This window comes from Narcine bancroftii, chromosome 6 (genome assembly GCF_036971445.1).
Source record: "Narcine bancroftii isolate sNarBan1 chromosome 6, sNarBan1.hap1, whole genome shotgun sequence".
In the NCBI taxonomy this organism is placed as follows: domain Eukaryota; kingdom Metazoa; phylum Chordata; class Chondrichthyes; order Torpediniformes; family Narcinidae; genus Narcine; species Narcine bancroftii.
The window spans coordinates 182,926,172-182,953,425 of NC_091474.1; the positions used below are offsets into that span (position 1 = coordinate 182,926,172).

A 27,254-nucleotide genomic window follows, 5' to 3' on the forward strand; every position below is an offset into this window, starting at 1 on the left:
GTGTGTGTGTGTGTGTGTGTGTGTGTGTGTGTGTGTGTGTGTGTGTGTGTGTGTGTGTGTGTGTGTGTGTGTGTGTGTGCACATAAAAACTAACATTTATTCTGACAATGGAAAGAAATGTGTAGAGCTCAAACTTGTTGGAATTTCAAAGATCAAGATATGATATTTTTGAAACCTAAGGATCTGTCAGCAGTTGTCAGAGTGGGCGCTGAAAGAATGTTTCCCCTGATGGGGGCATCTAGTACTTTAGAATAAGAGGCTGCCCATTTATGTTGTAATTAAGGAATCCCTTCTCTCTGTAGGTCATGAATATTTGGAATTCTCTACTTCAGAGAGCTATGGAGGCATAATTATTAAATATATATAGTCAAGGCAAAACTTGACCAACATTTGAACCAGAATATACAATTGAGGCCATGATTAGTTCAGCAATGATTTTGTTGAATTAGTAGGTGCAGGATCAAGGGACTAATTGACCTAATCCTGGGCCTATTTCTTATGTTCTTAAAATTAGGAAACCAACATTTATATAGTAAGGATGCTTTATGCACTCAGGTAGATGTAACAATTTCCAGATGTATACAATTTCACCTGGAAATTTTCACCAGGAAAAAAAAACATTTTGTAAGATAAAGGGTGCCAAAAGTTCTGATTCCAAGATTCTTATGCTTGAGCAGGTATGACAACATTGGTTCAGTAAACATCATTTGTTTTATGTTTCCAAACTTCACAAGCCTCCAAAGAGGAAAGATTTCAATGACAGAAAGTGTATTATAATCAAGAAGGCAAAGAACATTGAGAGGAGATTTGATAGAGATGTAGTAAATCTTGATAAGTTTGGGTAGATAAATAGAAGTAAACTATTGCCATTCATCAAGAAGTGAAGCACAAGAAAACCTACATTTAAAGTGCTTGGCATAAGATTCAGGAATAATGTAAGAAAAAATATTCAGCTAGATCTGGAATACACAACTTGAAAGTATAGGAGATATATATTCATTTGTGACTTTCAAAGAGGAATGGGATAAAGATATACAGTTAGTAAAATTGCAGTGTCTGGGGAAAAAGTAGGGGAATGGGTCTGACTGGATCACTTTAAAAACAATTGATTGAGGCACAATAGGGTGAAAGAACTCTTTCTGGGCTTAAATATGTTATGGTTCTGTAAATTATAATACCACTGTTTATAAGGACAAACATACTAAGCACAGACCACTCTTTCATAGCAACATTAACAGTATAAATCAAAGGAGCTGACAGTTTTTTTTATTAATATCCTGCAACCACAGTGGTCTGTGCCCAAGATAGCAGCGTCTGTATTGGACAACATACCATGAGGTGTTGCAGATTCCGGGGGGGGGGGGGGGGGGCAATGTAGGGCTCAAGAAGTGGGGAGAACACCCCCTGTTGTGAAGAAGAAGAATGGGAAACAACCCGATGAAGGAAGGTGACCACTGCAGCGAACAAGCGAGGGTCTCAGTGGCTGAAGACCCCACACAAGCTGTGGGCTGTTACCAGCTTGCCGTTGAAGGACTCGCACAGGATGAAGACAGCTGGTAATTTGCAGTCGGAGGACCCACACAGGTCGTGGGCTGCCAGACACTGGCTCATGAGATCCTGGTATCGGAACTGGCAATCGAGAGGGTGTTGAGGGCAAGAAGGGCTCCTGAGGGGTTCTCTGATTGTATTGGAGGTTTGGACCTGGAACCCAGGTTACCGGTGGATTGAACAGGAATCTGTGAAGCTGAAGAGGCTGCCTCTTTGAGGGGACTCTCTTTCTCTTATTGTAAGGGGTACCGTGCAATGCTCATGGCAACTCTTTGTTTGCTTTATGGCAAAAGTATAACATGTATTATTACGTTACAATAAAAAGAAACTTGAACCTAGATATACAATATCTGTAGGTATATCAATGTACAGTATTAATTATTCAGCAATAATTTATGGGTGAGATGAGAATCAAAATGAAAGACAGTTTGCAATTGGAATCAATTATTAACAATAGTACAGTAAGAGTTGGTCTGTGGTCACTGTAATTATCACCAGCATTATTGCATTTTTTTTCATCTCTGTAATAAAATTAGTTTGTGGACCAATCAGCTGGATCCACACGTTTTCAAAATTAATATTCATATGAAAAAAAAGGAGAGGGAAAAATAATTTTCACACTGTGGATTTAAATCTTATTTACAATGATGACTCAGGAAGAAGAGGGGGCTGATTGCTAATTCGTTTTTTGTGAACATGAAAACTTGCAAACTATGTTACAGTGAAGCATAATAATTATGCATGTAATGTGTAAACAAAATATGCAAATTTGATTCATATTTAAATATCAATAACCTACAAGCATAAATATCACAAACATGGAAAGATATGTAAATAAGATTTTTAAAAAAGCCCAATTTGATTTTTACATGATAACATATGCAAGGAATGAAGCTTCAATGGCATGGAACATAAAACAGTACAGCACAGTACAATCCTTTCGGCCCTGGATGTTGTGCTGACCTGTAAATTCTTTCTTAAAAAAATGTACTAAATCATCCTTACCCCACAACCCTCTATTTTTCTTCCATCCATGTGCCTGTCTAAGAGTCTTTTAATTGCCCCCAATGTTTCAGCCTTCACCATTCAGCATTCCAGACACCCACAACCTTCTGTATAAAAAGCTTCCCTCCCTTAACTTTGTAATTATGTCCTCTGGTGTTTGCTGATCATGCCCTAGGAAACAGGTGCTGGCTGTCAACCTGATCTATGTCTCTCATAACCTTGTAAACCTCTAGCAAGTCTCCTCTCATCCTTCTATGCTCCAAAGAGAAAAAAGTCCCAGCTCTGCTAACTTTGCCCTCATTAGACTAATTTCCTAAAATAGGCAACATCCTGGTAAATCTCCTATGCACCCTCTCCCTAGTTTCCACATCCTTCCTATGAGGTGACCAGAACTGAACACAATACTCTAAGTGTGGTCTTACCAGAGATTTGTAGAGTTGCAACATGACCTCTCTACTCCTGAATTCAATCCCTCTTTTAATGAATCCCAGCATCTCAAAGGCATTCTTAATTATCCTACCATCCTGTGCGACAACCTTGAGGGATGTGTGAATTTGAACTCCAAGATTTCTTTGTTCATCCATACTCTTAATTAACCAACCATTAACCCTGTACTTAGCCTTCTCTGGTTTATCCTTCCAAAATGCATCACTTCATACCTATCCGATTGAACTTCATCTGCCACTTTTCTGCCCAACTCTGCATCCTCTCTATATCACGTTATAAACTTCAACAACCTTTAGCTCCAGCCACAACTCCTCCTACCTTCATGCCATCCACAAACGTACTGACCTATCCTTCCGCTTCTTCATCCAGGTCATTTATAAAGATCTTAAAAAACAGAGATCCCAGAACAGATCCTTGCAGTGCTCCACTAGTCACCCAGCTCTAGGTAAAATACTTCCCTTCCATTGAAACATTTTTGCAACAAGAATAACACCTTTAAACTATGAAAACAACTCACTTGTTACTTCACGCTTTACTGCTGTTTAGGAGAGAAATTATGGTAAAAGTTAAGTTTAATAAGCAAAAATATTTAGAGAAAGAATGAATATTAACCAAGTATTAGTCCATTTAAAATGCTGTAATATCTCATCTTATTTTTCTTTTCTTTTACACATTCCGGTTTGCGCACAAAAACAAGGCAGTAACATTACCTGCACACCCCCACATTCCCAGTTAATTATGTATGATTGCAAGGACAGGAAGCATACTAGACAGAGGAATATAGTCTTAATTCACTTGACTACATACAAAAAAGTCCGTTGCTCTTCCAGTTACCAGTGGACTTGTTTTTCAACTATGGCTAGAAGTGATATCAACAACCTATCATTCTTCTCACTAGTAAATTTATCCATTCACATGACAAACATAGTTTAATGATCACATAAGGCCATTAACACATATGCCTGTTATAAATATGGCCCAGACATTCAATGATTGTGACTATTTAAATCTGCTAAAGTTCACAAATGAAAGTTACAAGATCTTAACTGCATGTTTCTGCTTTGTTTTCTATTTATTGATGTGAGTTGCAAAATGTTGAAATTCAGAAAGTGGTATCTACTAATCTGTCCCAAGAATATACTTCCAATTTTATCATTTAGTATTAAAAGAGGCAGTGCTGTAAAGTTACCACCAGATGTCAATATTAAAGTTTTTGTTACCTTTTTCTGTAGATTTTGGTTTCATTTGCTTTACTGTTTCTGATTCTGAGCATTAAAAGAACAATTCATTTGCTTAATTGAACATGAATATTAATCAAGTATTAGTCCATTTAAAATGCTCTAATATCTCATATTATTTTTCTTTTCTTTTACACATTCCGGTTTGCACACAAAAACAAGGCAGTAACACATTACCTGCACGCCCCCACATTCCCAATTAATTATGTATGATTGCAAGGACAGGAAGCATACTAGACAGAGGAATATAGTCTTAATTCACATGACTACATACAAAGAAGTCCATTATTCTTCCAAGCCAGGTCAGGTTAAGTTAGTCCATCTCCAGTGCTAATCTTTTTATGATTATGGTAAAAGCCATTTCAATGCCAACAAAACATGGATAGTAAAAAATTATTTCATAGCATTGATATGGGTGAGCAAATTGAATGAAGGCACACACAGTAAATTTGCAATGTTATCTTCTTTCAACCTCTTCCATTTAATCATATTTCAAGGCGAAGAAAGTAGGCTTAAGCTGCTGGGTAATGGATGTTTGCTTCTCAGCAGGAAATCTAGTGAGGCAGATCCTGCTCATGCATTGTTTGCCATTTTTAAAAAGTGTTCATGTTTGGTAATGCCTTCATGATCAATTCCGCGGGGAAAAAAAAACCAAATATTTTCTGTATATCAGAATGTGAATATTCAGATGCCTTGGAGGTCCTGATATAAGAGATGGAGGGATTGTGTCCTTCCCAGCAGAATGCTATCACTATGAAGAAAATGGATAGAAATCATGAATCGAAGAAAAATTCATATTCTTCCCTTGACTAATGGCAATGATTAATTAAATTGCATTGCATTTTTAAGAGATGGAATCGTGAATTTATTCTTCCTATTTTGTCTTTGGAGTACTGTTGAAAAAAAATATTCTGTGAACTGATGGTCATATAAACCGAGCACACATTTCCATATTTACTCAGTCTACTTTATTTAAAGAACTGAAATATAAACTTCATGTGAAATATACAGACTACTTACTTATTTAAATTATTATTTAAAATAAATTAAATGTAATTAACAAAGTTTTGCTCCAATAATCATTCTCAACAGGCCAAGATGGAGTGTTAGGCATGCAACAATTTTTGAAGGGCAATCTGACAGTCGACGATTTGCCTTGTCCAGTGTTAGATCAGGATGCAACAAATAGTTTTGCCATCTTATTTTATGGTTAGTGGCCAGCATTGTGAAAATACCTTTCCCTTTCTAATGCAACATGCAGAAAAATCAAGGATGTGGATTTACAAGATTAATTTAATCTTATCAAATGCTCCCATACACACAAGATACAAGGTAAAATATTTTAATAAAAATAAACAATTGTTTGAAATTTTGTGTGGTTGAGTCTAGATGAAGAGGTTACTTTTAAACTGGTATTGACTACAACATGCTTTTACAATTTGTAACATCCCAAAGTTAAAGGTGTACTATACAAAACTTCAACAATTCTTCGTTAAAATGCTAAGCCTTGTATAGAGAAGAGAACAATTCTCTTTTAATTCTATCATTCATTTAGGGAACAAAACATAAGTTGAAAACTCATGTACTCATTTCATTGCCAAAAGCAAACTCAACAGCAAACAAAAATAAAAATAAAATAAAGCCACTCACTTGTTACTTTTGATCTTTTTGCTGTTTAGAAACAAAATAATGAAGAACTGAGGTAAGAGTCAAACAACATTTTTAAAAGGGACAGTTCCCTACTACTGATGCGTCCTTCTGCAATCAGAAATGAAATCAGTCAATGTTTCTAAAATATACATTGTTTTTAAATTATTTTTTTCCAGAATATGTTAATCTCTGGACAGGACAATGTTTATTGCTGATTCCTAATTGCCTGAAGAAGGTTGTGGTGAGACTCACTGCTTGAACCACTGTAGTCTTTCAAATGAAGGAATTCTCACAGATAGCTGGGGAGGGAGCACCAGGATTCAAACCTAATGATCCTGAAGGAATTCTGGCAATATATTTCCAAGTGTGCAGCTTGGAGGGGAATCTGCAGATACTGCTGTTCACATGCACCTGAAATCTTCTTTTCTTCCTGGGGAGAGAGGACGGAGGATTTTGAAAAAGCTCTGGGTAGTTGTAGTGCAATTTGTAGATAGTACATACTGCTGCAACAGTGCATTGGTAATGGAACAGTTAAATACACAGGATGGTGGATGGGATGCAAATCAAATGAGCCACTACTTTTTCTAGTCAGAATTGAGTTTCTTGAACTTGTTTGGCAATGCACTCGTGTAAGCAATTAGGAATTATTTCATCACTCTCCATATGGGCCTTGCAGCTGGCGTAAAGAGGGAAGTCATTTGATACAAATGACATGACAACTGATCTCCACTTCATCAAAGTATTTAAGTGGGTGGTTGAATTAGTTTTTCATCAAGGTGTTGATGGTCAGGTAATTGAGAATGATAGTGCTTTGTGTGTCAAGGATGGGTAGTTGGAGATGGGCAATATCTGGCACTTTTGGTGCACTTTTTATTTATCAGTCCATGCCTGAAACCAGTGCAGTTCTTGCTCCATGTAGGCCTGGATTGCTTCATTTTCTGAGAATTTTTAAATGAAATTGAACACTAATTGTACATTCAGCATCAAGTACTTCTAAAAGCACGTTGGAAGGAAGGTCACCAATGAAGCTGATGAAAATAGTTGGTAATGATAATGCCCTTGCTAATTTTTTAACTGAACATTTATCCCTTGTAACACTCTAATTTGTACTTCTCTTTGATACTGCATATCATACTTAAGAATGGGCTAACTTTCCTGGATAGCATGAAAAACAGTTTTTACTGAATCCCAGCATAGGTGAAAATAAATAATTCAATTAAATTTAATTCTATATTGATGTTCCTCCACTTCAAAAGAAGTAAACTGGGTGTGCTAGACATGATAACATAGCCATCCCGAGACACACAGTAGTTACAGTTTTGACAAAAAAAGTGCTGTAAGTGCTATATTGATGCACATAAGCATCAATAATTTAATTTCCACGTCACCTTTCTCTGCAGGTTTTTGGATCACTTGCTTCACGGATTCTGCCTCTAAAGATTAGATTAGATTCAGTATTAATCATACATGTAGATGGATATCAATCAAATGATATATATTACATTAAACTACTGTTTCTGGAAATTTGAAATAAAAATGGAAAATGTTTATAACCAGAAAGGAGATAAAAATAGTTACCATTTCAAAATTAAGGAAATGTCTGATAGAAGTTCTGATGAAAGGTCATTAGTTGGAAATACTAACTGTTTCTCTCTCCACAGATGTTAAAAGTTACATGTAACATTATAAAATTTACATAAATACATAAAATAACAAAGATATATTCATTGTCTGTGTATATTGCATAAAATGGAAATAATAATATCTGCAAAAAAGGCTGTCAGCCACACTCTTTCACTGCTAATTTAAAGGCCAGTAAAAATCTCCAATGGAGATGAATTCAGATGAGATCAGTATACAAAAGTGTTGGAGGAAGTCAGCAAGTTATGCCGTATTCATGGAAAGCATATTCAGTTGATTGCCTATTGCATTCCATGGCATTTCCTGTTGAATTCTCCTGTCAAGGCAGGCACCTGAAAAAAAGCTGTTCAGTGGACTCTAGGTAACTAGATGGCATGTATTTGTTCATATTAGGTTCAAGGAACTGGGTGCAAAAATCTAAAATTGAGAATATAAAAATGCAAGCAGATGCTTACAGAGAGATTAGTTATGATTTCAAGTTGCTGCCTATAGACTTGTGGAAACAGATGAATCAGGGCATTCAAAAAGGCATTGGATAAGTATTGGAGAGAATCAGGAAAAGAGTGAGGAAATGGAACTTATGGGATTGCCCCACTGCAAGATGGTTCAGACACTATTGGCTCTTTCCATGCAATAGCAGTTCTATGCTTGTAAGATGGTCACCTCAAGTCAGAGGGAAAACCCACTTGGATGGTGGGTGCAGAATTACTGGTTTCCTCAAAGTTATAGCATGATGACAATGGTTTAATCTAAGAATGGGATGAGACACAAAGAAAAAAGGTCTTCTGACCATTATAAGTTTGATTAACTAAATTAAATATGTAAACTGCATCAGCTTTTCAGAATTAATGTGCAATTCATGGACAATACTCAATGAAAAACCAAGCCCTGTAGAATAGATAGCTGATGACATGAAACATTAATTCATGTCCCTTTTTCCCAGTTCTCCCTAGCCATTTGAATGCTTCCAGTGCATTATGTTTTTATTTCATTGACAAGCAGCATGTGTGGTTAATGTATTTCATCTTTCAAAAGTACACAGGCAATAATCTTAACACTAACTCATTCCAAAAATTATCCCTCAATAAACCAAGCTAAATGTTTTGGTCAGGTACAGAGGAAGTTCCATTTATATCAGGAGTAATGTAATTTTACATTCACCTTAAACAAAGATTTAACTATTATTTATTCAGGGAGTGAGAAACTATTTAGCTCTTATTAATAATTGAGAAATTTAAACAGATATTAGTGTAAAAAATGAACATAAGTGTTTCACAAATCTCAATAACTTTACACATTTAATTGTACTTGACACAAAAAAATATTGCAAAGATTTTGGTACTTTACCAAAAAGATATTGCAAAGAAGAATAACATTTTCATAGAAGTTACTCACTTGTGACTTTCAGCTTTTCTGCTAATTGATAAAAAGAAATCTGAGTTAATGGTTATTTTTTTCATTTAAAGACCGACCCTAAAAATCATAGAGATTTTCCTTTTGGTTGGCTATGATCAGAGCAGACACCTATTTTTGCAAAATCTGTAGTACAGGAGAAGACATCAGGTAATGCAGGAAACTCCACAATTGCAAAAACACAGGGAATCAATAGTCTGGGTTTCATAAGGGCAACAAAATTGGCAGTTGAGTGTTGCAGAATGAATGGCGATCCAACAGTGAGATAAACGTTTTAGTCCATTATCATGAATACCGATGATTGGGAAGCGTGCCGCTTTGCAATAAAAAGTAGTTGTGCTTTGATGGTGGGTTACTGTGTCTCTACCAGCAGTCTGTAGCTTGTTTCATTAAATGAATTGGTGCTGTCTACCTCTCTTGGGTGGCACAGTTTCCTCCCAACCTTCAAAACATATGGGAGTTGTAGGATAATTGAGGTATTTGGGTGGCATAGGGTCATGAGCCAGAAGGGCCTATTGCCATGCTATATGTCTAATTTAAATAAACTTGTGTTCCGACAGATTAATTATTTTGCATGGGGAAGGTCTAATAATTGTTCTAGTTTTGGGTTGCATGCCAATAATTCATTTGGCTTGCACCCATCATTTAGGGGATTTAGAAATCTATTAATTGTTTTGCACGATTAGCAATGTAATTGAAGGGTTTTTTAAAAAAATAAATAATGTGCACTACATTGATTTCCAAAAGAAGATGTAAAATAAAATGCATAATGCTCAATTTGACAAGCTGTCAAATTTTTAAGTTTTCATGTGAGGTTCTAAATATACATAAATTACTCATTGTTTTAACTTTATGGTTACCTTTCTCTGTTGGCTTTGGTTTAATTTGCTTCACAGTATCAGCTTCTAAACATTTAGTAAACAATTGAATTAGATACAGCAAAAATTCTACATTAAAAGTATATAAATATACACCAGATGTCAGTCTCCCAACTTGCACATTCACCTTGCAGAGAGTTTAATGGGGCAACCACTATTGTAGTAAATAACATGGAGAATGAAAAGGCACCCTGCCATAATTTAGACACAGCAATAAAGGCTGGCATTAACTCTGCTTCTTTTAAGGACATAGTCAATTTTGATGTGCATACTAGTTCAACCCCCATGTACATTTAAATAAAAGATCAGCAACCTGCCAAGAAATGGACTTCGCATCAAAGTGATGCCATCATATTGCAGGCAGTTTTCTACCCAGACTGTTGACTGTTTGGTTGAAAATAAAATTTCTGTCACGTGTCTCAGTTTCTGGATTGAAATACCCGTGATCAATTTTGATAAGATGTTCATTTTCTTTTATGCAATCACATTCCTCTTCGCTTTCTCATTGCATTTCTACCCTGTTTAAGTGCTCCAGTTTTTTTTTAACCACTGACAAGCCAACCCACAAAAATTGAATTTTTCAGAGGTCAATATATGTGTTTTAAAAGTGATGTGCAGCATTTTGAAAGCAAAAGGTGAAGTCTCTCTGGTTTCTATCTATTTATTTTTAAAATGTGAAAAAAAATTTTTCTAAGTAGGACTTCAAGAATGTTTTAATGTTAAAACTAAAAACAAAAGACCTGAAGTGAATAATTTGGGATTCGGGTAGAAATTTATCCTCTCACCTGTTAAATGGAACTTCATATTTGAGGTAGAATTGTCCACATATTCTCCCATCTTGTATATTCAGTATGCATAATTAAGGTTAATTTTTAACCCTTTCTAACCCAGGAATCCTGGGCCGAAGCAAAACAATGGTACATTTGATTGTCTGTTACTGATATTGTATAAATATAAAAAAGCAGAAATATCATTGGAGAGAATTTCAAATGTGATTCATATCTAACTATTGACAAAATGGCATCAGCAAATTATAAAAACATATTGTTATATAGATCCTCGCACCACTAGTATTAAGTTTTCCAGTTTTTGCAAACTAACAATGCCATAATTCCAAGAAAAGAACTTTACAAGCAATATGACAAAAATTTTGATGGAAGTCGCTTACTTTTTACTTTGGCCTGTACTGCTGTTGGGAAATAATGAGAATATGACATGAAGATTTAGTCATTTTGTAAAAGAGGTTTCCGAATGACTGTGGTGTCAATAATTAGTTCAATACATGTTTTGTACTTTACTTGATAAAGATCTGTCTTGGGTGAATGATTGAAAAGCATCTCCATGATCTCATAAGATGAGGGTAATTTCAACTCTGGTTGATGGTTAATACGATTTTAAGTACTTGGTTTATATCTCTCATGCTTTACACAAAAAGTAACAAAAATAGTCATATGTCATTTAATTACCCATTGCATATTATTTATATTCTTATCCTAATTAGAGAGGGACTAACATCCTTGCAAGGAGATTTGCTAGTGCTGTTTTGGGGGAATTTAAACTAGATTTTCAGGGGTATGGGAAGCAGAGTGCCAGAGCATTGAGGGTGGAAAAAGAATATGTAAAGAATGCATACAAAGTCAAGATTCAAAAGGTTGTGCATGGTGGGAATAATGTTCTGAGGTACATTCATTGCAATGCAAAGAGTATTGCAGGAAAGGCAGATAAGCTTGGAGTGTGAATTGGCGTGTGGAATTATGACATTGTGGCCATTAGTGAAAGGGCTGCAGAAAAAGCAACTGGTATCTCAATATTCTGGGTTCCATTGTTTCAAACATGATGGGGTTGGGTGGGGGGGGGGGGGGGTGAAGGATGCCAGTGCTAGTCAGGGAAAATGTCACAACAGTGCTCAGACAGGCCAGGGCTTGTCAACTGAAGCTATATGAGTGGAATTGAGGAATGGGAAAGGTATGACCACATTAATGGGATTGTATAATGGACCACCCAATAGTCAGCGATACTAGAGAGACAGTAGACAGCTACGGGAAACAGAAAGTTATGATAGTGGGTGATTTTAACTTTTGACAAATTGACTGGGGCTCACATACTGTTCAGGAAAGTTTTTGAAATCAATATATGGAGGTACCAACTTGAGAGAGAATGCAATACTAAATCTCCAATTAGGGAATGAGACAGGACAAGTGACAGAAGTATGAAAAGGTGAACACTTTGGGTCCAGTGATTTATAATGCCATTAGTTTGCAGATGATTATGGATAAGCATAGGAGATTCTCAATTGGAGAAAGGGAAATTTTAAGGAAATGAGAAAGGATCAAGAAAGCATGGATTTGAACCAGTTGTTTGATCGCAAAGAAGTGCTAGGTCAGTGGAAGGCTTACAGTGAGAGTACAGAGTTTGTATGTTCCTCCCAGGATTAAAGGCAAGGTTACCAGCATTGAAAACATTGGTTTTTGAAGAATATTGGGGATTTGGTTAAGAAGAAGAGAGAGATGTATAGCAGGGAGAAAATGAGGTACTCAAGGAATATAAAAAATACTCAAGGAATATAAAAAGACAAAAGTGAAGAAAGAAATCAGACAAGGTGAGGAAAAATTCTCAGGGATTCTACAGGTATACTAAAACCCACAGGAGAGTAAGTGACAAATTTGGTCCCCTTGAAGGGCAGAGTGGTCAGCTATGTAGGTTTCCAAAAGAGATGGATCTTGCATGGAATTTTTTCATCTGTACCTACTTAGGAAACTGACACAGAGTCTATGAAAGTGAGGCAAACAAATAATGAGGTCAATGAAACTTATACCGATTAATGAAGAGGCAGTGATTTCTTTCTTAAAGCAAATAAAGGCGGATAAATCTCCAGGGCCTGACAAGGTATTCTCTTGGTCCTTGAGGAAGGCTAGAGTATAAATTGCAGACCCCCTGAGATCTATTTAATATATCCTTAGCCACGGGTAAGGTGCCAGAGGAATGGATGGTAGCTCATGTTCTTCTGTTGTATAAAAAAGGCTCTAAGAATAATCTGGGAAATTATAGGGCAGTGAGTCTGACATTGGAAGTGGGTATGTTATTGGAGAAGCTATGGTAAGAGTTTGCATATACAAGTATTTGGAAAGACAAAGACTGATCATGGATAGTAAACATTTAGCTAATTTTATAGTTTTTCAAAGCGGTTACCAGAAAAGTTGATGAAGGAAAGTCTGTGGATGTTGTCTACATGTTTCACCCAGTTGGATGCGTACCCGCTACCCTGGATAACCTACTTGGTCAATAAGGTTGCACGATACAGAGTCTTTTTCGACCATTGACCTCAAGTTGGCTTACCATCAACTCACCCTCCGTCTGAGCGATTGAATCTACACGGGATTCGAGGCCGACGGAAAACTATTCCACTTCCTGCGGGTGCTTTTTGGTGTGACTAACGGTGTCTCTGCTTTTCACAGTGTAATGGACTGAATGGTGGAGGAGCACAAGCTGATGACAATGTTCCCATATCTTGACAATGTCACCATCTGCGGCCACAACCAGCAGGACCACGAAGCTAATCTCGCCAAGTTCTTGAGAACAGCCAAGTCCCTCAACTTGACATACAATAAGGACAAGTGCGTCTTCAATACAGATCACTTGGACCTTCTTGGAAGCATTGTGGTATTGCTCCAGACACTGATTGCATGCGACCCCTCATGGAGCTATCACTCCTAAACACCATAAAAGTGTTGAAGAGGTGCCTGGGGTTGTTTTCCTACTATCCCAACTACGCCGATAAGGCCCAGCCCTTGATTAAATCCACTACTTTCCCATTATCGGTGGAAGTTCAGGCTGCTTTTCATCAGATCAGAGGTGACTAAGGCTGTGGATGTTGTCTACATGTTTCACCCAGTTGGATGCGTACCCGCTACCCTGGATAGCCTACTTGGTCAATAAGGTTGCACGATACAGAGTCTTTTTCGACCATTGACCTCAAGTTGGCTTACCATCAACTCACCCTCCATCTGAGCGATCGAATCTACACGGGATTCGAGGCCGACGGAAAACTATTCCACTTCCTGCGGGTGCTTTTTGGTGTGACTAAAGATGGCTAAGGCCATGATGCATGCCATGAATGAATCCGTTCCCTTCCAGGTGGAGAGCGATGCCTCTGACTTTGCACTGGCTGTCACACTGAACCAGGCAGGTAGGCCGGTAGCACTTTTCTCCCACACCCTGTATGGTCCTGAACTTTGTCACTCCTCCATCAAGAAGGAGGCACAAGCAATTGTTGTGGTGGTGCGGCACTACCTGGCCGGTAAGAGGTTTACCCTGCTGACTGATCAGAGGGCAGTGGCCTTCATGTTCAATACTAAACAGTGACAAGATTTTGAGGTGGAGGATTGAGTTGTCTACCTATAATTATGATATCTTGTATCGGCCGGGTTAACTCAATGATCCCCCAGACACCCTATCCCAAGGGGTGTGCGCCTGCACGCATTTCGACCATCTCCAGAACCTGCACAATAATCTGTGCCATCCCGGAGTCATGAGGCTGTACCATTTTGTTAAGACTTGGAACCTCCCATTTTCAGTTGAGAACATCCGGTCCATGATCAGATGCTGCAAGATCTGCGCCGAGTGTAAGCCACAGTTCTACTGGCCAGAAAAGGCACACCTCATTAAGGCCACACACTCCTTTTGAATGACTCAGTGTCAATTTCAAGGGCCCCCTCCCAACCTCCAATAGGAACGCCTACTTCCTGATGGTGGTGGACGAATTCTCCAGGTTCCTCTTTGCTATTCCCTGCCTGGATATGACCTCCACGACGGTTATTAAAGCACTGCACAGCATCTTCACCCTGTTCGAGTACCCCAACTATATTCATAGTGACCAGGGGTCCTCATTCATGAGTGAAGAGCTGTGACAGTACTTCCTGGCCAGAGGCATAGCCACCAGCAGGACCACCATCTATAACCCCAGGGGTAATGGCCAGGTGGAAAGGGAGAACAGCACTGTCTGGAAGGCAGTGCTCCTGGCCCTCAGGTCCAAAAACATGCTAGTGTTCGGCTGGCAGGATGTATTTCTCATGGCTCTCCCCGCTATCTGGTCGTTGCTATGCACTAACACCACCCCGCATGAACGTCTCTTTGCTTTCCCTAGGAGATCGGTGAATGGTTCATCCATCCCTCCCTGGCTGGCAACCCTAGGGCTGGTTCTGCTATGGAAGCACATCAGGGGCCATAAGACAGATCCACTATTTGAAGCAGTGCACCTAATATATGCCAACCCCCAATATGCATTTGTGAGGTACCCTGATTGGCACGAGGACACTGTGCCGATATGAGATCTGGCAAGGGCCAAGGACCCTGAAACTGCCTTGCCGGCCATTGACCACACCGTGGATCTGATCGTGCAGCACCAGAGCACAACCCTAGAGTCCAAGCCACCTGCCTTACCGCTGGAAGTCCAGGAATCTACCCCCCTAGGAGGCAGTGGACACCCCATCACCTCGGGAGTCCCCCGCCAGCACCTAAATCTCTAGTCAGTGGGAGCGTCCACTTTCCCATCTATCTTTTGTTGTTATTGTTGTTTGCTATCCCTGGTTCTCTGTTTGTTCCCAGTGGGTTCTATTTAAAAAAAGAGGGGGTGAATGTGGTGATATGGTTGTGTGTACTGGCTGGCCCGCTCTCCTGGTGACATCCTTTCCTTGACTCCTCCCTGGTCACCCCCATGTGACCCAGGCCATAAAGGTAGAGTCCCCTCTCCTTCTCCTAATTTTCCCTAGCCTTGACCCGGGTCAGCAGTCTCTTGTATAATAAAGTCCATCATTCCCCTCAGTCTCTGTCTCCGTAATTATTGGGGCAACTGGTAGCGCCCAACAGGAATCAATGGCTTTGTGGTCAAATTTGCAGATAGGGCAGTACGGTTATAGCATGGCGGTTAGCTCAATGCTGTTACTGCACCAGTGATCGGAACTGGGGTTAAAATCCTTCACTGGCTGTAAAAAGTATCTACAAAATGTACCGGGGGTTGTAGCTCAATGCTGTTACTGCACCAGTGATCTGAACTGGGGTTAAAATCCTTCACTGGCTGTAAGAAGTATCTACAAAATATATCGGGGGGTTATAGCTTAATTGGGTATAGTAAAGTGGCACGTGCTCGTGGGCCAAAGTAACTGTGTTGTATGTCTAAATTAAAAAATTTAATTAAAAAAAATCTGAAGGTAGGTGGAGGAACAAATAGTGCTGAGGAAACAAGGAGGCTGCAAAAGGACTTAGATAGATTGGGAGAATGGTTAGAGCAAGGGCAGATGAAATATCATGCCAAAATTTTACAGTCATGCACTTGGCTTAAAAAAATAAGTAGGCAGTCTATTTTGTAAATGGGGAGAAATTTGAAAATTGCTAGATGCAAAGGGACCTGGGAATCCTTGTGCAGGATAGCCTGACGGTAAACATGCATGTTGAGTCAGTGATGAAGGAGGCAAATGCAATGCTGGCACATTCAGTTCAAGAGGAACAAATGGTAAGAGCAGGGATGTGATGTTGAGTCTTTACAAGTGGTGAGACCTCAAAGTATTGTGAGCAGTTTTGGGCTCCTCATTTAAGAAAGAATGTGCTGATGTTGGAGAGGGTTCAGAGGAGGTTCACAAGGATGGTTCTAGGAATGAAAGGGATATCATATGAGGAGTGTTTGACAGCTCTTGGCCTGTATTTATTGGAATTTAGGAGAATGGGGGGGGGGAATCATTTCAAATGTTGAAAGGCATGGACAGAGTGGATGTAGAAAGGTTGTTTCCCATGATGGGAAAGTCAAAGAAGGCACAACTTCAGGATTGAAAGGTGACAACTTAGAACAGAGATGTGGAGGAATTTCTTCAGCCAGAGGATGGTAAATCTGGAATTGTTTGCCACAGGCGGTTGTGGAGGCCAGGTCACTATGTATATTTAAGGCAAAAATTAATAGGTTCTCGATTATCTACCGCATCAAAGGTTAGGGGGAGAAGGCTGGGCAGTGGAGCTGAATGGCAAAATAGATCAGCTTATGACTAAATGGCAGAGCAGTCTCGATGAGCTGAATAGCCTATTTCGGGTACTATGTCTTATTGTCACTGGACACATCTCCATTCTAATTCTTTTCCTAAGAATATCAGTGTCATTCTCTTTCATCCTCTGAGACACGCTGGTTGTTCTGTACTTTTAGTCATGGAAGGAAAAGGCTGGGACATCAGAGGTACAGATTAGTATTTCAAAGGTTAAACATATCTTTGTTTACCTTTCCGAGCATGCTTTGGTTTCACTTCCTTCATGGTTTCAGCCTCTAAACATTTGGTGAACAATTCAATTAGCTTCAATATTGTTCATAAATATTCAGCAAATATTACTAAATGTGTGTACATTTATCTTGCATGGCTGTGTAAAGTAAACCACAGGGATGATATTTATCTTGTAATGTGTTATTTCAGCACAAATTAACAAATGCAATGTCCCTGAATAAATTGGTTCTGCCCATATATTGCAACTTTCAGATCTCCAACATCTGCAGATATTTTAATGATGCAAAGGGAACAGTTTCCACACAGGGAGTAGTTGATATCTGCCACTCACTGCCAGAGTTGTTGGAAGCAGAACAATTGCAACATTTAAGACACACTCAGGCAAAGCACTTGAATACAGGGTAGCCAAGGACTAGATAGTTGTAGACCTATTACAGGCAAATGGGATGAGTACAGATAGATACAAGATTGGTATAAATGTGGTGGCAGAAGAGCCTGTTTCTGTGCTGTATGACTCCATGAATTTACGAGCTCTTTCCACGTCATAACAATTCCATGATTCTGTAATATTTGAGTATGCTTGGGCTCTTCCATGAGTCTTTTATGTATTCTTATTTTTTTTTTAAACTTTGGTGTGTGTGTCAGCAACAAAGCAAATATTTTCTATCCCTGTTGCCCCAAATTGAATGGCTTTGTCAGGCCATTTGAGAGTCAAACAATATAGTGTGCTTTCAAATATAGGTAAACTATGGAAAAATAGGTAAACTATGAAAAAAGGACATGGATAAACTAAATAGATTATTAATTTAATAGCTTTAAAGTCTTCATGTCTGAGCCCAGCTTTAAATTTTCATGAACTGAATATAAATTCTACATGAAGTTAGTGAGATTTGAACTCATGTCACTAGATCAATAATCCTCCCTCTACAATACTACTCCAATGATCCTACCACTATGTGAGCATATTCATCCAGATCAGAGGAACACATGATTTGCAGTAAGACCCCAATTTTCCATTCAACTTAATTTTTTATTGAAATTGAATTTTACAGCATGCAAAAATATTTCAGCTTTCTGGATTTACAATAGACAATAGGAGCTGGAGTAGGGCCTTTGGCCCGTCGAGCCAGCACCGTCATTTTACAGATCATGGCTGATCACTACCATCAGTACCCCTTTCCAGCCTTATCCCCATAACCCTTAACTCCTTTGCCCACTAGAGTCTCAACAATATTGATCAGAATCATTAGTACTATTTTCATGCATAACCTAATTGTAACAACTCTGTCAATGGCTTTTACATTTCTGCTTAACTCATCTTGCATGTTTCTGCTTCTGCCAATACCATCTTCTTTTTGTTTGTTAATGTTAAACAATCACTGAACTGCTCTTTTAATAAAAACAAACAGTAAATTCTGGAGGAACTCAACCGGTCTCGTAGTGTCCATTTGTTTGATACCCGAAGGTAACAAAGAAATGGATGAGGGTTCCAGAAACAGATGGGTCAAAATAACAGAGGTATCAAGAAATAGGCAAATCATGGAGCCTTGGTGGTGAATCTACTGTATATCAGATTTCATTGGATTATGCAAAGGACAGTAACTTTCTGCTTCAGAAAGCTGGTGGCTCTTAATTCTTACAAAAATCATCAACCTGATATTCACCCAAAATATTAGCTGTTAATATTGAATGTATAACTTCTCATAAAATAGTTTCTATATTACCTTTAGCCATAGTTGTTGGAGCTGCTTTTGCTATTTTTAGTTTTCTTGGCTCTGTGGATAATAGAAGAATAATTATTAATAACTGTGTAACAAATATATATTCTTCATCTGTACCCTCAAGGAATAATAATCTTAATTAAAACTATTACACATGGAAGAACCAGGCAATATCCTGGCATAAAATCAGCCACAATGTTCGATGAATTGTGCATCTTGGCTGCAAGCCCAATTTAATTATTTAAATAGCCATAGTCAGGTGAATAAGAAGTGTAATTAAGTTCACTTGGCACAAGAAGTGGAAAATTAACAAGAAAATTCCTCTGAAATTCTATTTGTGTAGCATCAAACTGAGGTTATGTCTGCATTATCAGAAAAAAAGCACGGTGACAATGGAAGTTGTTAAAATTCCTGCTCACCAAGGAAATCCAATTTTGGTGCATGAGTGAGCACGAAATACTCATTATGCCCACCACACCTTTTTAAAACAGCCACTTACAAATCTCAGTTGCATTACATTTTCTATAATTTCAGACATCATTTATCTTAGCCTCCTGTACTTGACTCAGCAATATGCTTTCTTCGCTATTCATTAGATGTGGTCTATTATTTTCTTCCATCACCCCTAATTTTTCTTCAAATTACATCTGCTACCTTAATTTTTTATTAAATTTACCTTGAATAAGGGCTCACGTCTGAAATGTCGATAATATATCTTTGACTCTTATGGACACCATGAGGCCATTTGAGTTCTTCCAGCATTCACTGTAATTTTTTTTATTAAAAGGACAGTTCAATGATTGTTGAACCATTGCACAAAGTTCAAAACTGATTCATTATTCTCTTATATTTTGCCATTGTACTTTCAGTACATTCAATAGCATGAAGACTGACTTTTGCATTGCTTTTCATTGTCTAATTTTAAACATTAAATTCATTTATTGAGCACACAAAAATGCTCTTCTACAAATCTTTAATGTTCATCGCACAAGATAACATCTCAAAACTTTCCCAGCACTGGAGTGAAACAGACATTCTCAGGATGACTCATAAGTTAATTAAGAATTTATTTAATGAGTTACCTTTGAAACTGAAATTGCAAACACTGCCTAAACTAGGGTCTGAATTAAAAAGGATGTTATGTGAATATTCGGTTAGGGCAGGGATTGTAAAGGTTAAAACCTTGTGCTTTTGATTCTTAGTTAATTTTGTGCCTGTCTCTTTAAGAGAACTATTGTTTGTAGTGTTATCATAGTGACTATGATGTAATATATCATAATATCTGCCAGTGTAAGTGCTTGTTCATTCCATAAGATGTGAAGGAAGTGCGAACATGAGAAATTTTTCTTTGAATTTTTGTATCTCTTTAAATACCTTTTGTATTATTCCCCCCCACCACTATTTTGTATCTCTATATATCTTTGTATCATTATACAGTAAATGCTTTGTTATTCACTGTTATGAAAGTCTTGTGGCAAAGCTATGCAAAATATTTATCCATTCTATCAATGAATTAAAACTACATAAAGTAAAAGCCACAGAGTTTGATTTGTTGGATTAAAGAGAGAAATTTGGGATATCACAGCTCCCACTTTAGAAGATGATACTCTGAAATTAGGATGTATTGGAATATGGAAAGTGTCGTCTATATTTTTAATTCAAAGAAATATTTAATTATGAACTTCATTCAGAAGAAAGGCTCCTAAAATTTTAACAACTTGGTTTAAAGCCAAGAGGCATCCACAGTGTAATAACAGAATATTCCAAAAGTTTGAAAACCTGTCTGTGAATTGAACAGTTTGAAATTGAGCCAAAGGACTGGCCAGACACCTGTGTCCTTGAAAAAGATAAGCCACAGCTCTGGTAGCAGAATTGGCAGTAAGTCCAGAAAATGCATTTGTAAATATAAACATTTAAGATAAGAAAATGTGTGTGCAGAACCACAGAAACAATTCAGCCAGCAGCAAATAAGATACAAAAGGGACCAAGTAAGGTACAAAATTAATTTACAGTTCCAACAGGAACCAGGTGAAGCCAGGGAAGAAGCCAAGTTGTGGTGTGAAGAACCCAAGATGGATAAGAAGTCTTGTCGGGCTAAAGACCTTGAGCAAGCAGGTCCTCTCAAATAACTGTTTGATCATGCATTGAACCAGCAAGACGGACCAACAATGCTTGGCAGAAGATTGGAGTCAGTAGCCAAAGAAGCAGCAGCTTCAACTATCAAGCAAGAAAAGGACTCTGTAAAAGCACTGCAGGCCTCATTCACTGGCTTAAATGTTAGTCGAACTGGAACAGATAAATGTATGTTGCAAAGTCCCTTTGGTGCTGTACTAAGCAAAATGCAGAAGATAGAGACTTAATCAGTGGTATCTGAAAGTTCATGTAAATCCTTATGATAGTATTTGCAAGGCTATAAGTGCAGGAAGATCTTCAAAGTCTTCAAAGGCATCTAGATCAAGAACAGCTATGTGTGATTCAAGCATATTATCTATGTATGCTAAGGCAGAAGCAGACTTGGCTATTGTCTATGCACAACAACAGTGGTTGGAGAAAAGTTATGCTTTAGAAGATACTGAGGATCAAATCAAGAATCAGCAACTGAAGTTAGAATGGCTAGTGAAGAACAAAATAGATTATTGAATAGAAAAAAAGAAAAGACTAGAGCTTGAGGAACAATGTACTATGAATATGGCCAAAGTGAAAGCATTAGCTCAAGCTTCTTCAAGATTTGTCACTCAAAGTGAAATACCCAAAGGGCTAGCACCTAACCTTCCAGCAGAACCATGGGTACTGCAGCCACAAGAAAAAAAAAAAATTGAGCAAGGAGCCAGAGGTGTCGCTGCTAGTGCTCAAATGACAATGACCAATCCTATGTATGGAAAGAGCTAGCGACATTCAATCTGTCCAGAGCGCACAATATAAGGATCTTCCCGAAAGGAGGGTATTTCAAAAAAATTCAACCCTACGAGTTAATCATACTCAATCATTGATGTCTCTTCATGTTGCTGGAGAACCAGCTACAAGTCAAGGATCTCCATCAATGCCATCACTTACAACCCAAGGATTACCACCAATGCCATACTTTACAAGTCAAGGTCATACACCTATGGCACCAGTTAAAGATCCGTTTTCTTCATTCACCTCAAGACAACCAGTCACAAACCATGGTGGACAAGACAATAATATTTCATAGCAAAACAAAACAAAATCTCTGCTATATTAGTGCAGCAACATTTATATGGTTTACCCAAGAAGGAAATTCCAGTTTTTAATGGAGATCCATTACAATATCTGATGTTCATGAAACCTTTTGAACATCATTTTGAAAATAATACTAAAAACGAAAGTTAGTATGCTTGGAACAGTATATTGGAGGACAGGTGAAGGAGTTAGTCAAAAGTTCCCAATATATGAATCCAGAACAAGGTTTTAAAAAGGCCAAAGAATTATTGCAACATCATTATGGCAATGAACATAAAATCGCAAGATCCCACGTAGACAAGATTATTTCTTGGTCAGTGATCAAATTAGAGAACACGAAGGCTTTACAAACATATGCACTCTTTCTGAGAGGATGCTGTAATGCAATGGGAAGTAGTGAACATTTGCAAGAGCTGAATTTGCTTGCTAATTTGTCGATTATTATAAACAAATTGCCTTATAAGCTGAAGGATTTATGGAGAAACAAAGTTGCAGAGGTTAAGATGCTTCCCAGAAGGGACGCCACTTTTGAAAATGTTGCACATTTTTTTGGAATGGCATGTGCATGTTAACACTGTACCAGTATTTGGAAATATTAAAGTTACTTCAATAATTCCTAAAGATGTAAAGAAGTCGATGTCATTGTCTCAACAGAAACCAAAGGGAAGTGCCTTTGTTACTGCTGTGTCAGATACAAGCACAGGAAAGAACAAGAAAACAAAGGAAAAGAAAGATCAGACTGTTGAGGAAACCTGTATTGCAAAAATAAGCATGCTTTAGAAAGTTGTTCACGATTGGAGAAAAAAAAATTAAAAACTAAAAAAAAAGAAAATCACTTGATGAGAAATTAACTTTTTTTTAAAAGAAGAATGGAATATGTTTTGGTTGCTTGTGTAAAGGACACATCAGCAAAACTTGTCATAAGCAACTCAGTTGTAATATATGCAGTTTGAAACATCCCAAGTTACTGCACACTCAACAAAGTTAAGTTGAGAAGTAAGTCAAACAATCTGAATACAAGACTATCAAGACAGTCAGAGAAGATGTTTCAGCTTTGGTTCAAACAGTCTTACTAGGGCTGGTGGCAAAGCCCTCTCAATAGTTCCTATGCAGGTTAAAGCTAAAAAAGGGAGCTTCATATTGCATTTCTTGATCCAGGAAGTACCATATCATTTTGTACTGTTGAATTAATGAAAAAAATTAATCTTCATGGAAAATTATCACAGAAGTTATTGAAGACGACGAATGGTGAAAGGAACATGGAAACTAATACAGTTTCAGGTTAACAGATTGCTAGATTGAATAGAAATGAATTTAGGGATCTTCCAAGTGCATATACTCAGAAGACTATGCCTGTAAAAAAGGAGAATATTCCATTTCAGGATGATATCAAACAGTGGGCTCATCTAAAAGATATTTGCTTACCTAAGACTGATACCAAGATTGAGAAGTTAGTTAGATTAGATGTACAAAAGGCTCTCAAACCTCTAGAAGTAAATAAGGAGTCAAAATGACAGACCTTATGCTGTGAGAACACTGCTTGGATGAACGGTTAACAGACCATTAGGAGGAAAAATGAATAATGATCAGGAGACATTGAACATGAATGTCAACCAAATTTCAGTTGTGAAACTGAATGATCTGTGGGATCAACAGTTTAAAATCGACTTTTCTGAATATCTCACAGATATTCAAGGACCTTTAAAGGAGGACAAACAGTTTCTGGATTTAGTTGCAAATTCTGTTTAACATGTTGATGATCATTACTGTATAGCATTATCTTCGAAGAAAATAGAAAATTGTGTGCGAATTAATAAAATAATTACTGAACAGAGTATGTTGAATTTAAAGAGAAAATTCAAGAGAAATTCTTCCTTCCATTTGGAATATGCAACTGTCATGTTGGACATGATAACCAAGGGTTATGTAGAAAAGTTATCAGAAGATATCTTGGAACATAAAGATGGTAAAAAATGGTATTTACCTCATCATGGAGTTATACATCCACAAAAGAGAAAATTTCGCACAGTATTTGATTGTGGAGCATAATCTCAAGGAGTTTCATTGAATTCTTAACTTCTACAAGGTCCAGACTTAACCAATATTTTAATAGGTGTTCTGATAAGATTTTGTAAAAAGCCTTTTGTAATTGCTGCAGATATTGAAGCAATGTTTCATCAAGTAAAAGTACCATAAGAAGATCATGATTTTTTTTTTACTATTGTTGAGGTGGCCTAATGGAGATTACAGTAAAGACATGATTGAATAAAGAATGACAGTTCATCTACTTGGAGCAACTTCGTCACCGAGTTGTGCAAATTTTGCTCTCAGGAAATGAAGAGTAATTTAATTCTCAATCTATAAGTATCATCAGAAATAATTTCTATGTTGATGATTGTCTTACTTCAGTGGTTACAGAAAAAGAAGCAAATAGATCTTTGTCAAGAGTTCAAGAACATCTGTAATAAAGGAGGTTTCTTCCTTATGAAATGGATTAGCAATATTCGAGATGTGTTGCTTGTTATTCCTGAGCCAGAGAGAGCAAAGGAGATAAAGCATCTTGATTTGGATTGTGACATTCTACCTGTTGAAAGAATTCTAGGGGTGCAATGGTGTGTTCAATCTGATGTTTTCAAATTCAAAATTGTTTTGAAAGAATGGCCCTTAACAATAAAAGGTATTCTTTCAATCGTAAGTTCAATATACAATCCATTGGGAATATTGGCACCAGTAGTATTAATAGCTAAAAAAATTCTGCAATAATTGTGCAAAAGAAAATTTGGATAGGATGAAACTATACCAGATTTCATCACAGAAGATTGAAAAAGGCAGTAGTATGGATTCTTAGGTTAAAAGAAATGCTTTTAAATTGCATCAAGAAAGAGAATATGAAGACTTAAAAGAGCAGTTACCTAACAGTTGATGAGTTGGTGAATGCTGAATTGGAAATTATTTGTTTTTGTCAGAAAGTGTGTTTGATAATGAGACATCAAAATTGAAGAAGAATCTGAATGTTATAAAAATAAGTCATGTTTACAAGCTAAATCCTATTCTTGAAAATGATAAATTGAGAGTAGGAGGAAGATTGGAAAAAGCAATAATGCCAGAAGAAGTGAAATATCCAATTATATTAGCTAAGGAATTTCATATTTCTGATTTGATTGTTCGACATATACATGAGAAAACAGGTCAGGGTGGTTGTAATCAAAAGTTATCAGAACTATGCCAGAAATATAGGATACTTGATACTTCAATATTGATCAAAAAATTATATGAAAATGTGTTAATTGTTGATGTGCAAATGCTAAACCTGCACAAAAACAAATGGTGGATTTGCCAGAGGATAGAGTTTCCCCTGATGAAATCCCATTTACATATATAGATTTATTTGAAAAAGATGGATTCAAAAATATATTTCGGTATCACAAGAATGACAAAAATGGTTTAAATGCAATTTTGTATGTGGAGATATTGTAATTATCATGTATGATTCTTCACCAAGAAATTCTTGGTTGCTGGGGAAAATTGCGGATACAGTTCGAGACAAGAAAGGTTTTGTTCGGCAAGTGAAGATTAAAACCAAGACTAGTTGCTCAAATAGACCTATTACTAAAATCTGTCTTCTATAGGAAGCTGAGTTTTGATTTCTAAACTTATACTTACTATATTTACTTGTTTATCTGTAATAGGAATTATTATATATTAGCTATTATAATAATTAGGGGCTGGAAAGTAAAGGTTAAAACCTTGTGTTTTTGATTCTTAGTTAATTCTGTGCCTGTCTCTTTCAAAGAACTATTGTTTGTAATGTTACCATAGTGACTAATGTAATATGTCATAATATCCACCAGGCTAAGCATTTGCTCATTCCACAAGGAATGTGAAGGAAGTGTGAGCATGAGAAATTTTCTTTGATTTTTTGTATCTCTTTAAATAATTTTTTATTATTTTAAATATCTTTTTTATCACTAAATATATATATGAGTATCATGGTACAGTAAATGGTTTGTTATTTACCATTATAAAAGTTTTGTGGCAAAGCTATGCAAAATGTTTATCCTTTCTATCAACCAATTAAAACTACATAAAATACCACCCACAGTGTTTGATTTGCTGGATTAAAGAGATGGAAATTTGGGATATCGCAGCTCACACTTTGAAAGATAACACTCCGAAATTAAGGTATATGTCATCTTTAGGGGTTCCCAAACTTTTTAAGCTTGTGGAACCCTTTTGAGGGGCACTTGGAAATCTTGGAACCCCATATTTATGAACCGGAAGTAGAATGGTGTCAACTTTCAGTTCAAGCATGGTTGAATCTAATTTAAATTAAATTATTTTTCTTAAACAGTAAGCAATCTGAGGCAGTGCTTGGAAAATCACATTTCTTCAGAATTTGATTATTTTGTTTCAAATGAATATTAAGCAAATTGCAAGTACAAATATCACTGACCTCCCAGACCCCAAATGCCCACCATCACTGACCTTCCAGAATCAGGTGTCCAACCTGTCCTAAGCCACCCACAGACCAGACCTCCCAATGCTTTTGATGTGAGTAACCACCTCGGCCCTGGCTGCACAGATGTGGAGCTCCTGATTCCTTCAACATGGGCTTGTATCCCAGCCCCTTCTGCCCACAAGCCTCAGCTTCCAACACTTCCATTGTTAATCCCTGTCCCTGCTGACCAGGTTCTGGACCCATTGTCAACTCTGCCAGTGACCCTGACTGCAAACATTCCATAGCTGCTGAAGCCTGTATTGATACAGGTCCGAGTCCCAACCACCACCATTCCGGAACCCACACCAATTTCATCACCAGTTCCCACACCAACTTCAGTGAGAGGGTGGTATGGTAGGCAGTGAATTAACAAATGGGAGGGTGGGAGGGGACGCAGCTTAAATTTGAAAAATGGGGCCAGCCTCGTGCCAAAAGAAATCTGAGACTCATTGATTGAAAATGGCGTCTTGAGGCCTGACGTCTGCAGTGAAGTCTGCGCTGCTGACATCAGGCTCAAGACCCCTTTTTGGTTTGTTAGCATCAAGGCAACCTTTTAGAAACACAGGTTAAAAAGTAATTTAAATTAAATAAAAAGTTATTAAAAGTTTTAGTTATTATACCCATTTCTTCTGTGGAACTCCTGTGACTTTCTGCGGAACCCCTGGGTTCCCCAGAACCCAGTTTGGGAAATGCTGGGTTAAGGTATTAAGGAGATGAAATGGCTGTGAAATACAAATCACTACAGCTTCCAGTGT

The 27,254-nt window shown here is 37.5% G+C and overlaps 1 protein-coding gene across 3 annotated transcripts in view; it reads right to left on the reverse strand.

The window, feature by feature from the left end:
• Window positions 1-27,254, reverse strand: part of trdn (triadin) — a 512,395-nt gene that overhangs the window by 80,048 nt on the left and 405,093 nt on the right. For all 3 annotated transcript variants that reach the window (XM_069886892.1, XM_069886891.1, XM_069886893.1), the window contains 9 exons: window positions 18,804-18,854; window positions 17,079-17,123; window positions 10,989-11,009; window positions 9,803-9,847; window positions 8,925-8,945; window positions 7,277-7,321; window positions 5,889-5,909; window positions 4,221-4,265; window positions 3,518-3,538 (listed from right to left, as the gene is read on the reverse strand). In XM_069886892.1, coding sequence (XP_069742993.1) covers window positions 3,518-3,538; window positions 4,221-4,265; window positions 5,889-5,909; window positions 7,277-7,321; window positions 8,925-8,945; window positions 9,803-9,847; window positions 10,989-11,009; window positions 17,079-17,123; window positions 18,804-18,854 — 315 coding nt within the window. The remainder of the gene's footprint in view (window positions 1-3,517; window positions 3,539-4,220; window positions 4,266-5,888; window positions 5,910-7,276; window positions 7,322-8,924; window positions 8,946-9,802; window positions 9,848-10,988; window positions 11,010-17,078; window positions 17,124-18,803; window positions 18,855-27,254) is intronic.